The sequence below is a fragment of the Lepidochelys olivacea genome (genome assembly GCF_965140295.1).
Source record: "Lepidochelys olivacea isolate rLepOli2 genome assembly, chromosome: 2".
Taxonomy (NCBI): domain Eukaryota; kingdom Metazoa; phylum Chordata; order Testudines; family Cheloniidae; genus Lepidochelys; species Lepidochelys olivacea.
Genome location: NC_140412.1, coordinates 168,359,549 through 168,376,276, shown reverse-complemented (window position 1 = coordinate 168,376,276; position 16,728 = coordinate 168,359,549). Strand labels below are relative to the sequence as shown.

The following is a 16,728-nucleotide window of genomic DNA, read 5'->3' as shown; positions in this document are numbered from 1 at the left end:
TGTAGCAGGTATGGGGATGGCTGGTTTTGTTGTGTTCTCTAGTAATCATTAGGTCCAGTCATCTCTATTAATTTAATGCAGAATGCACATTACTTTAAATAGCGTCAAGTGCTGCTACCCTTACTCACTCTGAGTAGCACCTTACTCTTCAGGTAGCCCTACTAATTTCAGTGGCACTATTTGCAGATTAAGATGCTATTCCCTGTGATTAAGGGGATCAGAATCTGACTCCTAGTATAGACACCATATCCACTAAGCCTAAATAAAAGATTATAAATTTATAGATCTTAAGGGCAGACATGACCATTATGATCATTTAGTCCGTCCTCCTGCATAACACTGAATTTCATCCAATAGAATTTCATCCAGTCTTCATCATTCATAACTTCTGGTTGAGTTGAAGCACAAAAGAATAGAAAATGGTTATCCTGAAATACATTTTTTAAAATATATGGTCACTATGTTAACCCTATGGGTATGTCCACACTGCAATAAATCACCCATGGCTGACCCATGTCAACTGACTCAGGCTCACAGGGCTTGGTCTGCTGGGCTATAGAATTGCAGGTGGACATCCAGGTTTGGGCTGAAGCCCAGACTCAGGGACCCTCCCCTGTCACAGGGTTGCAGAGCTCAGACTCCAGACCAAGCCTGGACATCTACACTTCAGTTTTATGGTCTCACAGCCTGAGCTCCAGAAGCCCCAGTCAGCTGACATGGGCCAGCCGTGGGTGTTTTATTGCAGTGTAGACATATCCCTTGAAACTGAAGTGGTGGCACTGTCCAAATAAGCACCACGTTCCCTGCCCACATTCCCAGCATTCTCTATTTGCCATGTCCCTCTTTTCCTGCTTCTCAGAAATATAAACTGTTACTGTAGGTGAAGTGGACTTTTTGTAGCCAGAAGGACTGACAAATACATAGCTGGAAATCTCATAGGCTGCTGTAGAAAGCAAGAGTCTTGCAAATCAAACTTCCATCTGAGAATTCTGTACCCACTATTGTTAGGCCTTACCTACTATTTGGTACATACTAGTATTAAATGGTAAGCTTACTGTAATTTAAACAGATAACAGAAAAATAATTTTCTGTTTTTTTCCCACTGCATTTGACACAGTTTATATAGTAAGTCACTTTCAATGTTTTGTTAAAGATCAGGTGCAATTCCTGTGTCAAGCACTAAGGTGATGACATCACTTTCATGTAGTGCTCTGGGGCAAGTTCATGTTCTTCCCCAGGCCCTGCAAGAAAGTATTTATCAATAAGAGCAGTAACAAATCTGAAACCAGTTCTTCAGGGGCAGACAGTGGGCCAGATTGCAGAGACAAAGGGGAAGAGAGGTGGTGAGCAGGTTAGTGTATTCCTCTTGGGCCCATCCGTTCTCCCCTGTTGGGGAATAGAAAGCCATCTTTTTACTTTTAAAGGAATTAGAAAAAAACAAACTCTGGTCATTATTATTTGTACTGTGGTACTAAGGACCCCAACCAAGATTGGGGGCTTATTGTGTAAGATGCTATACATAGACATAATATAGTCCTTGCCCTGAAGAGATTACTGTGTAACCAGGAAATAGTACTATTCCAATTTACAGATGGGGAACCAAGATGCAGAGATATTAAGTGATTTGGCTGAGTTGGACAGAGAATTTGTGGCAGACCCAGTAATCAGACCCACATTTCCTGAATCCCAGTCCAGTGCCTTAATCACGAGACTGGAATTCCTCTATAATACTGTTTTAAGCGTGGTCTGTTAAAAAATTCATTGAGCGTGAAATACAAATAAAGATACAGAGATGTATTTGTTCTCATAAACCATTTTTTCCCTGTGTGAATCAGACACAAAATAACTAGTGGAACCCCACTCCCATATAAGGAACCTGTGACTTAGCCACAGATGCTAAACTTCTGAACCTATATTTATATTAATCCAAATCATATTTGTGGTCTGGCTCAGTGACCTAGCATGATCAGTCTGCGTTGCCATGAGAGAGACCTGGAAATTGATTTCTCAATGTAATCTCTTGCTCCTCGTCACCCAGTAAGAGATCCCAAATGGCAAATGCACTGCATATCACCAGGCCAGCCCTGAGTAGGCCATTGTTAAGGACATTTTGTTTGCAGTTTCACTCCCGAGCTGGCTATAAACACACTGGGTTTGATCCATCCTTCCTCTTTCACCTTTATTACATTGGAACACATGTCTGAGGACTGGAAGCACCTAGGATTTTAAGAAAGGGTGAAATACATGTCATTAGAAAAGCAAACGGGCAGACATAAAACTTTTCTGTGTGTGTGATAGTCAAGTGAGCTTCCAAAGTAAATGTTCTGGTTATTTATTGCCAGTTTTCTATATAATTTTGCCCCAAAAAAGTATGTTGGGCAACACTAACACCATGGCTGTTAGGTCTGCTCTTTGTGTGTCTTGTCCCTCCCCGTCACTTTTATCTGGCTTCCTCCTGCTCTTCGCACTTATCTCCTTACTTCCTGTTTTCATATTTGTTTTCTTTTCCTTCTCTTTATCTCTTCTCCCTGCCCGCAATTCATCAAAGCACTTACACTCCTGCATAAGTCCCATTATAGCTGATGGGACTCACACAGGTGTGTAAGTGCTTTGCTTATAGGGATGGAATTGACCACATGTTTATGTGCTTTGACGGACTGGGGCCTTTGTCATTTATTCTGGAGCTACTTTGGGGTTTGAAACAAGCTGAACTAACTAGTTTGCTTGTTTTTTTATTTGTTTGTAAAAAATGAATAATGAAGCTGTTTTTGTACATTACGTAGCTGGCCAACTGTCAGGCAGGGAGAAGTTATGAGTAATGAGATAATGAGAAAAGTGGACTGTGGTCCAGATTTTCAAAATAAATCAACAGCTACAGTTAGGGCCAGATTTCCAGAAGAGTTCAGTATGCTGGATGCTTGTTGGGTGCTGAGCTATTATGAAGAACTGGCCCAGTGTCATAATGAGATCTGTTGGCTGTTGAGTATTTTTCAAAATTTGGCTATGTCCGGGTGAACTCCTCTTGCAAACATGCATACTGTGGGATTGCTGGTGAAACTCCAATTCCTGTGCATTTTCAAAGAGTAAGGCAAGTCATGTGAGCTAGTTACACAAAGGAGGAGATTTCAAAAACATCAAAGTGATTTAGGAACCCAAGCCCCACTGAGATTCAATGGGATTTGTGCTCCTAAATTCCTTAGCTGCTTTTGAAATCCATCCTCCCAATAAATAAAAAGAAAATGATAAGAACATAAGAACGGCCTTACTGGGTCAAACCAGTGGTCCATCCAGCCCAGTATCGTGTCTTCTGACAGTGGCCAGTACCAGGTGTTTCAGAGGGAATGAACAGAACAGGGCAATTATCAAGTGATCCATCCCCGGTCGTCCTGTCCCATCCCCCTCAGTCATCTTTTTTTTCCTAAAAGGAATAGTCCCAGTCCTTTTAATCTCTCCTCACATGGAAGCTTTTCCATACCCTAAAAATTTTTGTCGTCCTTCTCTGCACTTTTTCCAATTCTAGTACATCTTTTGTTAGATGAGGCAACCAGAAAGGCACATAGTATTCAAGATGTGGACTACCATGGATTTATATAGTGGCATTTGTCTATTTTCTGTCTTTTTATCTGTCCCTTTCCTAATGGTTCCTAACATTCTGTGAGCTTTTTTTGACTGGCACTGCACATTGAGCATATGTTTTCAGATAACTATCCACGATGAGTCCGAGATCTCTCTTTTGAGTGGGAACAGCTAAATTAGACCCAATCATTTTGTATGTATATTTGGGATTATGTTTTTCAATGTGCATTACTTTGAACTTATCAACATTGAATTTCATCTGCCATTTTGTTGCCCGGTCACCCAAGTTTGTGAGATCGCTTTGTAACTCTTTGCATTCAGCTTTGGACATAACTATCCTGAGGAATTTTGTATCATGCAAATTTTACCACCTCTCTGTTCACCCCCTTTTCCAGATCATTTATGAATATTATAAGTAATGACACAATTAATTTTCATGTTAATTAACAAACAAAAATATTTCATTCAAAAATGCATAAGAAGGTTAATTTTCAATACCAAGAGAAAACTCTGTTCTAACTTTAGCACATGGATTCATGACGCCACCTTACTCTGTTTATTTAAATGTCTTTATAGGTCTTTTTCTCCTCCATCTGCCAGCCACCAGCTTTTTCCTTTATCTGACCCCTTCCCCCATCAGCTGTTGCAATGAGAGTATGGTCTAAGTGATATTTTAGTTCTGCAGGTGTTCTAAGGGTCAATGGAAAAAACTCCCACACTGTTGAAGGGGATTTCCTCTGTAGCATTCATGTGGGGGGCACCAGTAAACGCTTGGTGTGACAGACACTGCATGAACAATTTTTTTTTATTCCTGGCACGGCTGTAACTAACTAATGCATGATGTAGTAACACTTAGTAAATTCCAACTTACATAGCAAAGTTTCTTAAAGTGAGAGCTAACAGATCGCCTGAAGTGGCAGCTTTAATGCTGCATCTGTCTCTCACTGTTTTTGTACCTTACATATTGTAACAAACATCACTTTCTGTTATTCACACTGCTCCGTATCACAGCCTCCTGGAACTACACAGCAGTCAGGACAGAACTCAAATTCTCTTGCTTCAAAGCACTGGCCCTTGCCTCCTGAGCTAAATAAGGTTATCTGGCACTCATTAACAATATAAGGCAGGGACTGGCAAACTACGACCCAGGGGCCGCATCCGACCCTCCAGATGTTTTAATCCAGCCCTCGAGCTCCCACCGGGGAGTGGGGTCCAGGGCTTGCCCTGCTCTGGCGCTCCAACCAAGGAGTCGGGTGGAGGGCTTGTCTTGCTCCACACAGCTCCCAGAAGCAGTGGCATGTCCCCCCTCGGGCTCCTACGCATAGGGGTAGCCAAGTGGTTCCCCATGCTGCTCCCACAGCGACGATTGGCTGGGAACCATGGCCCATGAGAGCTGCAGGGGCGGCACCTGTGGTCAGGGTGGCACGCAGAGCCACCTGGCCGCGCCTCGCACATAGAAGCCGGAGCGGGGACATGACACTGCTTCTTGGAGCTGCTTGAGGTAAGCGCCGCCCAGAGCCTGCACCCCACCTCCCTACCCCAGCCCTGATCCCTTCCCTCCCTCTGAATCCCTTGGTCCCAGCTCAGAGCACATTCCTGCAACCCCAACCCCTCATCCCCAGCCACAGCCCTCACCTCATAGAGTCGTAGAATATCAGGGTTGGAAGGGACCTCAGGAGGTCATCTAGTCCAACCCCCTGCTCAAAGCAGGACCAATCCCCAATTTTTGCCCCAGATCCCTAAATGGTCCCCTCAAGGATTGAACTCACAGCCCTGGGTTTAGCAAGCCAATGCTCAAACCACTGAGCTATCCCTTCCCCCAATCCATGCAATCCACCCCCAATTTCGTGATCAGTCGTGGACCACCATACAATTTCCATACCCAGTTGTGGCCCTTAGGCCAAAAAGTTTGCCCACCCCTGATATAAGGCCTGTGACAAATAGATCAGCAGTTTTCATTCCCTTCAGTAGAGGGCAGTGCTACATGCAGTCACTCACTCACACCCACACACTGTTTAACTAACATTTAAGACTTTCTGCTTAGCAGCACTTTTCAAGTGTTAACTAATTAATCTCCTTAACACTTCTGTCCAGTAAGAGTTACACTTATTTTCCAGATATGAAAATTGAGGAAATAAAGTTAAGTGACTCGTGCAAGGCCACAGTTGATGTTGGTGTCAGAGGCAGAATTAGCTCTTCGAAGACCCACTCCTGCAAGCTTTTGTTTGCAGTGGGAGCTCTGTACATGCAGTCTCTAAAGGATAAAGCCCCTGGAGTTCCAAGTCCTGCACTCAAACCATTCTCCTCCGATAACTTATATTCCCTTTCTTTGTAGATGTTCCTCCAAGTTTATCAGCACCCTTACTGTCAGTGCCCTAAACACACTGAGCCAGATTATGATCTCACACGTGACTTTAGTTGTGTTACTCCAAATATACACGTGGGTTGAGATCAGCCTCTAGCTCACTGTTTTTATGTGTCCCTGAACCATCTTCAAGTCATAACAGAAACTTCATAGACCATAATTAGATAGACACAGGGTCCTTCCAATGTCTTTCACCTTGTGTATTCATTTACTAGAACTAGTAAGAAATTTTCTGAGTAACATCTTTTTCATCAGAAAATGACAGTTTGGCAAAACTGAAACTGTTGCGGGAAAGGGTTCATTTTGATGAATCTCCCAATAAAAAAATTATTGGGTTCAAAATTATCAAAAAGTCCTGTTTTGACATTTTCAAAATGAAAAGTTACATTTTTCTGTTCAAAACTATTTTTTATTTCAAGATTTTAGTTCGTGTGTACTATATTTGACCCAGTCCAGGATTTTTTCGGATTATTAGTTTGTGAATATTTTTGTGATTTAGAACTTTTCCCTCCATTTTGGGATGGGAAAAATTTTGAACTCTTGAAAACTCTCACAGGAAAACTGTTTCCCACCCAGCTCTATCATTTACACTAGTGCAAAGTGAGTGTGAAACACTACCAAATCAAAATATGCCATTAGTTTATGGTAGTGTTTTTCATCTGCTTTTCACAGTTGTAACTAACAAAATACCCAGTTTTGATCTTACATGTATGTAAATCAGAAGTAAGACCACACACTAAGTAAAACAGATATAAACAAGATCAGAAGCAGACTTAGGTACTCTAACCTACTGTAGGTGTTCTTTAACGCTTCATGTGAGCACATTATGGCTTTATTCAGTGCTTTCTGTTTGTGGAACTGAAGCACTAGGGTCTAAGAAGGAATAAGGAGCTGTGGGAGCTCTTCCCTGCTCTAAGAGCAGTGTATAATGATCATTTAGCAGTCTCTGTGAAAGATTACTCTTTTGCAGAAGTTTCTGTTTTGCAGGGAGAGTTAACAATGACCATGAACCTGTTTACCACTCAAGCTAAAGCACAGGGAACTTTAAAACCTACATTTTCAAAAGTGATTACTCTTTCTGAGTGCCTCAGTTTTCAGGTGCCCAACTTAAACCATTTTCTGATTTTCAGAGAACAGTTACCGAGCACTTTCTGATAATCAGGCCCCTTTAAAGTGTCTCAAAATGGGCAACCACAAATGGATGCACCCAATTTCTGTTTGAAATCTTAGGCCTTGTACAGCTTCAATTGCTTATGCATTGAATATGGTGGAGGCTTGTTTTGTTTTTTGTGGGGAGTGAGGGCTGCTAGTGTAATAACAAGGAAGCATCTGAGCAAGATGAGAGAAACGTCATGGTGACAGAAAGAAAACTTGATGACGAGAAGCCTAACCACAAAGAGTGTTGCATGTTGCCAGTTGTAGCCTGGCACTCAGTTGTTTTTTTCAGCAGAGATGATCTGGTTCAACATCTCAGCAAAGAAAACACAAGAGAACTAGACAGCGTGATCCAAAAACAAAAACCAAAGGGGTATTTTTTTAACCTCAGTCTCTTCTACCTTATCACACGCATAACCGCAGCACATTTCTGCATCCCTTCTTCAGGTTCCCATGAGGGCAGCTGGTTAACGTAGTGTAGGCTTTCTTAGTATCCTGGTACTTTTAGCTTCTCTTTACATAGCCTCCTCCTCTTTCAGTGTAACATCCTTCAGCATGCTATGAAGTATGTTAACTCTGTGAATCACTTCTAAAAGGCAGACAACAATCTAGAACAAATCTGAATCTGGGACTGTCTCTCGCGCTCATTTTGCCGTTTGTATAGCACATTTGGATATTCATGTTGCTTTTCTCTTATCTTCTTTTCAAGGAAAATATGTTAGTGAAAGAAATTAAATTGTGTCACTAGCAGTGCTAGGTTAGGTGGTTTTGCAAGCTTTAAAGGTTGGAAGATTTTACAAATCAGATGCTTCACAATGCATAATAAGACTCAGATGTCTACACTATTATACAGTAGTTATGTGAGTTAATTTCAACTAGCCTTATGATATATTGCAAGATATTATGAGATTTCATGCAATGGCCCAAATTCTCTGTCACACTGGTGCAATTCCATGGAAGTCATTAGCATTTCATTCTATAACTGAGAGTCTAATGAACAATTCTTATATGATATCTTATTACAGTAGAAACCTCAGAGTTATGAACTGACCGGTTAACCACACACCTCATTTGGAGAAGTACACAATCTGGCAGAAGTACACAATCAGGCAGCAGAGACACACAAAGAGACAGAGACAAAATATTATGATTGTTCTTTCAAAAGTTTACAACTGAACATTGACTTAATGCAGCTTTGAAACTTTACTATGCAGAAGAAAAATGCTGCTTTTAACCATCTTCATTTAAATTAAACAAGCACAGAAACAGTTTCCTTATCTTATCAATTATTTTTAAACATTTCCTTTAATTTTAGTAGTTTACATTTAACACAGTATTATATTGAAGTGGTTCTCAAACTTTAGCAACCCGAGGACCCCCATTTTGATTTAAAATTTTTCATGGACCCAGAAGCTGGCTTCTAATTTTCCCCAGGGGGTGCTCAACCCCCACTCAGCCCCAATCATAACGTTTTGATCAGAGTTACGAACATTTCAGAGTTCAGAACAACCTCCATTCCCGAGGTTTTCATAACTCTGAGGTTCTAATGTAAGTATCACATCATCGGGGTAGTAAAATTCCAATCACAGTAAGATTAAAAATAGTCCTTATGGACCAAATGATCCGAGATAGCTAAATGCATGTGTTTGCACAAATGTATCCATTGTTCTTATAAACCCCTGTATTTGAATACACACATTAGATATTTTCACATGCAAATAAGTATATGTATGTGCTATTGCCTGGTCTGCACGCAACCAGATCATTGTCCATTTGTCCACGAAAAGGCAGAGTTTTGCACACACACCATTGTAACTATTTCAGAAAATGTACCCCAATATTAGCCCAGATCCTCAGGCCTGCTAAGGCTGCTTTGTGCTGCGATGGTGCCACAAAGCAGCAGAAATGCTGGTTTGACCAGCTATGTGGTGATTCCTCATAAGTAAAGGGAATCCTCAGGTGGCATAGAGTTGCTGTCCTGGCTGCAAGCCACCTCTGCTGATGTAGGAGCATGACAAAGGAGATAAGAAAAAAAACTCATGAAAAGCCCCTTGGAGCCATGGGTAGCTAGATATAACATAGAGCACCCCCAAAACTACTCCTGTGTAATACTGTTGACCAGATCAGCCTTCCATCAGCCACTGGATCTGAGTGGGCATGACATAAAATCCACCTTTCCCCTCTGATGTTCCTATGCTGAGCACAGCTTAGCTGGTCCAGAGGATTGAATCTCTTGTGGGACAAATGAATTTTCCAACAAATACGTCATGTTTTATCTCTGTGTCACATACTCTATAGATGCAGCATTTTAACATTATCTCTACCCCAATGAGAAATTAGAGTAAAAAATTGCCTAGGTACACAGCCAAAGAATTATTTAATAAACCACCTCTCCCATAAGTCGATTCTTGAATCCTGCACTGAATTTAGCTTAAAGGGATTTCTGGTCATTGCACTGAAAATTAATAGCTATGTACTATCTCACGCTCTAAGATTTATTTTTCTAGGGAGCACACGGGTGTCAGAAAGCACCTCGGAAGCAGTTCCTAAATGGGCATTGTTGTTATTTGCAGAATGTACGAGCCCACAAAAGGGTTTATAGTCCCTTGTACTTTACAGTCCCTTGTACTTAGCTGAGTCACAGGCAGAAACAGCTTGTCATGAAAGACTTGTCTGCTTGTGTATGGGCAGTCTGGGTAAATATATAGTTCAATGGTTACCTATTTTGAGCTGGCAGAACAGGAAATAGTTAACTACTGATGCCAATAACTGGTTGCCCCTAATTCTATATCATATAAAAATGGACATTTTTTAAACTATGCATGGGCTCCCTCTCTGACCTCACATGCTTTTACTCCTCCAGCTCTCTTTCAACCTGCTTCTGTCTTCTCTCCTTCCCCTCCCAACAACTCTTGCCATTTAGGAGTTGATCTTTCAGTTATGCTGCCCTCTATAGCTAAAAATCTTTCCTCAATCTGTTTGCATCTCACATGAAAACTTTCCTTTTCTCTTTATCATTGACTGTCAGTGTATTTCATTTTGTATGAATTATCAAGTAATATACAAAGGCTCAATCCTGCCAAGTATTGAGCACTCTTGCCCATCCAACAAAGCATTTAAGCGAGTACTTATCTTTAAGAAAGTGAGTAGTCCTAACCAGACTACCTATGTACTTCAAGTTAAACATGTGCTTAATTTTTTTGATGGATTAGGCCAGTGGTTCCCAAACTTGTTCCGCCGCTTGTGCAGGGAAAGCCCCTGGCGGGCCAGGCTGGTTTGTTTACCTGCCATGTCCGCAGGTTCGGCCGATCGCGGCTCCCAGTGGCCGCGGTTCGCTGCTCCAGGCCAACGGGAGCTGCTGGAAGTGGCGCGGGCTGAGGGACGTACTGGCTGCTTCATCCAGCAGCTCCCATTGGCCTGGAGCAGCGAACCGCGTCCACTGGGAGCCGTGATCGGCCGAACCTGCGGATGCGGCAGGGAAACAAACTGGCCCGGCCCTCCAGGGGCTTTCCCTGCACAAGCGGCGGAACAAGTCTGGGAACCACTGGATTAGGCCATAATCCAGGATGGATTCCCTGAATCATATTGTATCATTGCACATCTTTGTTTCTTTTCTTTATATGGATAGCTAAATAAGATTAAATTAAAGACACTAGTAAAAATTCAGATGTTACATTGGATTTTTTAATAATATACGTCTAACATCTTAAACTGCTTGTATAAGATAAAAATGTATTGATGCTTCAATGCTTTGTATCCAATAGAACAGGAGCAATGTAAATTTTTTTTTAGGAAAATCACCCAGAATAATATACCAGAAATCATACCTGAAATTTGCAAAACTGTAGAATTGTTGTCGGATGTCGGTTTTCAAACTTGGGGGAACCCCTTCTTGTGGGGGAGGGGGCACAAGGAGTTTAGCAGGGCACCGAATGACCTGACTAGTTACGGATTTTTTCTTGTTTCTTCAAAATATTGTTGATAAAATAAGAATATGTTTCACTATCTGAGTCGCCAGCTCCTGCCAGGCTGGTAGCACAAGGAGGAGGAAGGGTACAAGGAGAGAGGGGGAGTGGTCTCTTCCTGGGCAGGGAGTAGGGGTGACTCAGTCAAGCTCATTCATCTCTTCAGAAGCGGATGTGCATGGGTCCCCTCGGGAGGTAATTTCTCCCTGCCAGCACAGGCCCTTGCTTATGCGTGCTGGGGATTGTGCCAAGGCCACAGAAGCCTGTGGCCTGTCAGTGACACAGGGGAGTCCTAGGGTCACAAGGAGAGGGGTGAAGTCCAGCTTTCGGTGTCCTGCTGGGATCACCCACCTGGAGCATGTACCTGACAAGGGATGCTCGCGGGCTGGACTCCCAGACCTCAGGCATCCATGGAAATACTGTTTCTTAGAAAGAGGCAGCTGCACATGTGACATGAACCTCCAAAGCACAGGGAGCATTCAGCAAAAAAAGTTTGGGAACCTCTGTTGCAAGAACTTTGGGCATAGGCCAAAAATTTCAGACTGAGCTGCCAAAAGGAGGTCACCTAAGTGCCATGTTTGAAATTGGGACCTAAATCCCACCTAAAATGTAATCCATGTTTGAAATATTGGCTTTAGTGCTTTTGTGAACCACTTTTTCTAGTTCTTTCCTCTTGGTGAAATGTTGTTCTTGGTCATGAGTAATGTACAGACAATCAAATAAAACCCATCATTTCAAAACAAGATGAGAAACACTGGAGAATGGATTTTTGCCCTCTGTAATCAAAATTGAGCTTGTGGGCCAGATCTTCAGGTGGTGTAAATTATTGTGGCTCCATTGATGTCAAAGAAGCTATGACAATTTATATCAGTTGGGGATCAGGCCCGGTGCTTTCATGCAATATAATATCACACATTTACACCCTGTATCACCTATCTACCTTGGATATAGAAATACAAGCTAGTGGTTTTACAACTGTCTGTGATTGATTATTTCAAGCCTGTACTCATTTAATTTAGTCCTTTTCTGCCCTTCCCCCTTTTAACTTTTTCCTGTAGCACTCCGAATATCCCTGGATACACTGGCAAGGTTCATTGGACAGCAACCCACCCGGCAAATTCTAATCTTCCATCAACATCCCCATCGATAATTGCACAAATGCATGGGTAAGTAAGTGTAAGGCGTATTACTCAATTTGTTCAGATACATTAGAGGAAAAGTCCTAATTATAGTTATTTAATTAAAGAACAATTAAATTTGAAGCATGACATTTCCTTGGTTTAAAGAAAAATATTGCGCGTCAAATCAAATCATGTGGCTGCCAAGACAATCTAAGATCGTTCCTGGTTTTCACGATTCCTTTTAAGCTTTACCACAGGAATTCATTAAAATGTACATTAATGCTGAGTTTAACCAGGAAATAGTGATTGTTTCCACGTTACATGATTGGATATGTTGGCTAGATTATGACCCCTGTGTTTAAGTTTTGGTTGAGATCTGTCTGTGCTGAATTTTTTTGGACTATATTACATTTAATAATGCCAAATATGAGGTTGCATTTTGTTGGCGGGTCTGAAGCCCTGAAGACATGGATGCTTTCCTCACAGAAAACTGTTACAGTTTTCATCACTCTGTGTTCCCCTTCTATACCAGGTTCATCACTGCAGTAGCTGAGCGCCTTGCCAAGCATTTTCATTGTAAAAGTCCCTCCTGTGATTCTCTATCCTGCTTTCCTCCCCAGAAGCAGCTGGAGAATTATTTAATAATTATTTGTTGTCCTCTCCCCTATATGCTTTTGTATCTCCCCTTTAGATCATGGACTATTTTTTCTCCCAGAGTGATCTAAGACTTTACGATGACATTGAAGTCTCCACTAATTTCTAAGACATTCATCTTTTAAACACTCTTTTATTTTGATTAGTTTTAAGACAATATACACTTTCACCAGTACAGGGGGAGCTGACTGGCTACTAAAGAATTCCTCTGTCAAAACGGGTGACTGAGTGTGACATACTGGCACTCTCTCCTGATACCTCTGCCTTTTTCTTCTGTGGCTATACTTGGAAAATAGGCATTCTTCTATAATAGCAGTTTTCAGGTTATAAAGATTGAAAATACACAACCGGGTCTTTGAGATTTTATAGGCTAATCGAGCTGAACTCAATCAGCTTGCTGTAAGACCAAGTTACTTTTAAATGTCACACACATGGATGCTGATGTGCCTCTGCAGAGATCACTGGCAGCATTCAGACAAATATCAAATTTCAAAAGCAAAGAATCAGGTGCAAATGCGATCTGAGAAAATAAAATATGTCTGTTATTTCCTTTGACTTTCTGCGGGGTTATCATGCAAATGCAGTAAGCAGTGCAACTAAGCATTTCTCTGGTTCTACAATTGGACTTCACTCATTAAAAATAGGGACAAAATTTGTCATGACATTTTGCAAAAATTAATCCATATGGCAGCGCATGGATTTTTTTTTCTGTAATGTGTGAAAGGATTCTTGTCCTGTGCTAATGGGGTGTTTCTGGAAACCAGGCAGAGTCACAGGGCTTTTGTAACGGGTGTGTGTGAGAAAGACACAGAGAGAGAGAGTATAAACAGGCACTGTGGACTAGATTCTGGCACCATTACTCATACTGAGAAATGCCTTTCTCTATGAGTAAATAACAGATATATTTTACTTTTAGTAGGATTACTCATGGAGTGAGATACTATTCACCATGAGTTAAGATGGCAGAATATAGCCTTATATTTGAAACTGCTGTGTTAAAAACAAAAATGCAGATCCTATGAGTACCCAGGAATTGGTCAGCACACTACATATTGGAGAATAGCACATACGGTTTCATCCTGCACTTTTTTAAGTTAATGGCAAAAGTCCCACTGATTTCAGTGGCGCAGGATGGGGCCATTAATGACCTGTGATGGAGAGGTGAATTCTGGTATTTCTGGGTCCGATCACTCTAACCAGGAAATGGAGTGTATTTTTTAATGGACCCATAGTCTCCTTTTGTGGGGAGGTTATCTCATCCTCTTATTGCTTTCATGGATGATGATCCATTTTGTTTCTACATTTTGGTCTTTATGGACTCCCCTTATTGTAACACTATTGATATGTAGGACTCTCAGTGATGGATATCTTTGTGGCTACCTCATTTGACATAGCACTATAGATTCATTGTTCTGTAACTCCCACTTAAAGACAATTAAGGGCAACACAGGAGATTACTGTAGTCTTCTGCTAATATACTTTTTACATGAACGTTCATTAAACTTTCAGCTGTGGACAGACCAGGCAATATTCTAGACAACTTCTGCACTTTATTTAATTTGAATAGAGATGCACAATATCTGGGGTGAAATTCTTTAGGCTGCTCATAAATCTGCTGAAATCAATAGGGTCACATGGACTATCCAACAGCACAAAATTGTCCTTTCATCTTTGAACGTGAATATCATTCTTTTATAAATAAAGTATTTTTATTATTAATTATTATTATTATTTGTGTGGTGCTCAGATACTGGGGTGTTGGGTAATAGATCATTTCAATGTCTTTTAGTGCAATTGAAATATGGGAGCTGAATACTGCATTAGAAATATTTTGTTGAGACATGATCTACTAGGGAATGTTACAGAGAATGTAGAATGTTTTTGTTTTGCAACTTTTAACGTTTTGGTCTCTGTTTGAAATATCTGTCCATAGCCATTCATCAAATAAAAATCCACATGGAATACATAGTGTGGTATAAATATGATGATCTTATCATTACAGTAGACCCTCAGAGTTATGAACAACTCAATAATGGAGGTTGTTCGTTACTCTGAAGTGTTCGTAATTCTGAACAAAACATTATGGTCTTTCGTAACTCTAGTGTTCATAGCTCTGAGGTTCTACTGTATAAGCCTTCTTATCTTTTCAACACAGGGTTGCCACTGATTTTGTTTAAATAAGTAGTAAACTCATAATTGAGTGTGCATAGCATTTGATTGCTTTTGGAGAGAAGGATTGGTTCCTTTCAGCATGCTGTTTGTTGGATTTTGAGCAAGTGGCACTTTGTAAGAACACGAAAGGGAGCTTTAAAGAAGAGGAGAACGGATTTGTTTGGGGAAGTGCACAAAAGGTAAAGTAGGATTTAAAAGACATAGGACCACATTCTGCTCTGATTTACACCCAATGCAATCCACCCATTGAAATCTGTGGGGTTATACAAGTGTAAATAAAGGCAGAATTTGAGTCACTCATGTGTACGTGTGGTAGGTATCCCATAGGTACATACAGTGTAACATAAATTAATTCTGCTAAGGAAAATATGGGAAAGCAGTAACAAATTTGGTATTCTCAGTGAAAGCAAATGAGTTGGCACTCATACAATCTGTAAAACCTGAGTCCGCAGCCATTGCTCCCACCACAAGACATAATGAGCCAGGTTCTGTCCTACAGCCAATCTGGGCTTAGTGCAGGAGAAGCAGGGGGAGCCAGGAAGTTACAGCTTCTTGAATCTAGTCTTTTCTGCACCAACCCAGGCCCTGATGAGAATTACAATAACTGAGAAATTTTTCTAACTTTCTAAACTTTCTAAATCTTTCTACATCACAGGTATAGGGTCCTTAAATGGCCTGTATGCCAGGGATTGGGGACATCTGGTGTAGGAACTGCCTATGCCAGCTTTATGCTAGCTAGGAGTTCTCTTATGCCAGGGGGATTCACTGCTAGCTACATGCTGTCAGAATCTGGCTCTATGTCTTCACCATAACACCTCAGAATACAATGGAACACTTTGCCTGGGCTGGATGTGGGAGAGTGCCACCAAAGACAACTTTGATGAATTTCCTGCCACCATTGTTGAGCTGGCTGAATCTAATAGTGTGGAACTGTTGTGAATTGTATACATTTTCTCCAGAGTCAGTGGTCACAACGGTTAGCAAAGAATGTGTTTCTGAGAAATATGAAAAAAGATTATTTTTAAAAGAGATTTTCTTCTTTTTGTAATTGCAGATACATAGCAAAGTGTGGCCGCTCATCTCGATTCAATCACCAGGGCCCTTTGTCTCAAATACTTACTCCAGTTTATCCTCAAAATTCTTTCAACAAGGTGGAAAGAGAAACTATAAAGGTTTAACAATACCAGCCCTGCTGCCAGTGTGACTGTGAGTCCCAATGGCTAATGGTGGGAAGGAAGGAAATGTGTATAGTACGTACACCTTAAAAATGGAACCATAGTAAAAGAATACAGAAGTGGGTGTCTGTGTGGACATGCTAGTCTTTATTACATGTTCTTACTATACTCAGTATTTATGACTTGCTATTTTTTATGGTTAAAATAATTTGAGAAGTAGGAGGACTCGTCACGGTTTGAACTATAATTACTGTATTGAATTTCAGTATTAAGGTAGAAAGTGATGTATAGAAGGGCTACCCATATATACTGTATTGCATATGCAGTGTAGTCTGTGTATATAACATTTTTTCAATTTAATAAAAAATAGTCATCTTTTGTGCCTCTCATCAGTAGCTCTCAGAGTGCTTTACAAAGATGGGTGTCATAGGGTGAGAGTCTAGGCTACGCCTCTTGGAGATGCAGCACAAAACAGCTTTGGGAAAAGGGAGAAGAAAAGGTGCCTTTTTTACTTCTTTACAGCCTTGGAATTCCAGAATGATCCA

At 41.0% G+C, this 16,728-nt stretch overlaps 1 protein-coding gene across 1 annotated transcript in view; it reads left to right on the top strand.

The window, feature by feature from the left end:
• Positions 1-16,220, top strand: part of SPMIP7 (sperm microtubule inner protein 7) — a gene marked incomplete at its 5' end in the record, with an annotated part of 34,468 nt that extends 18,248 nt beyond the window's left edge. Inside the window, 2 exons of the mRNA XM_084621104.1 lie at positions 12,120-12,227; positions 16,063-16,220. Coding sequence (XP_084477230.1) covers positions 12,120-12,227; positions 16,063-16,186 — 232 coding nt within the window. The 3' untranslated portion in view covers positions 16,187-16,220. The remainder of the gene's footprint in view (positions 1-12,119; positions 12,228-16,062) is intronic.
• Between the last annotated feature and the right edge of the window lie 508 nt (positions 16,221-16,728).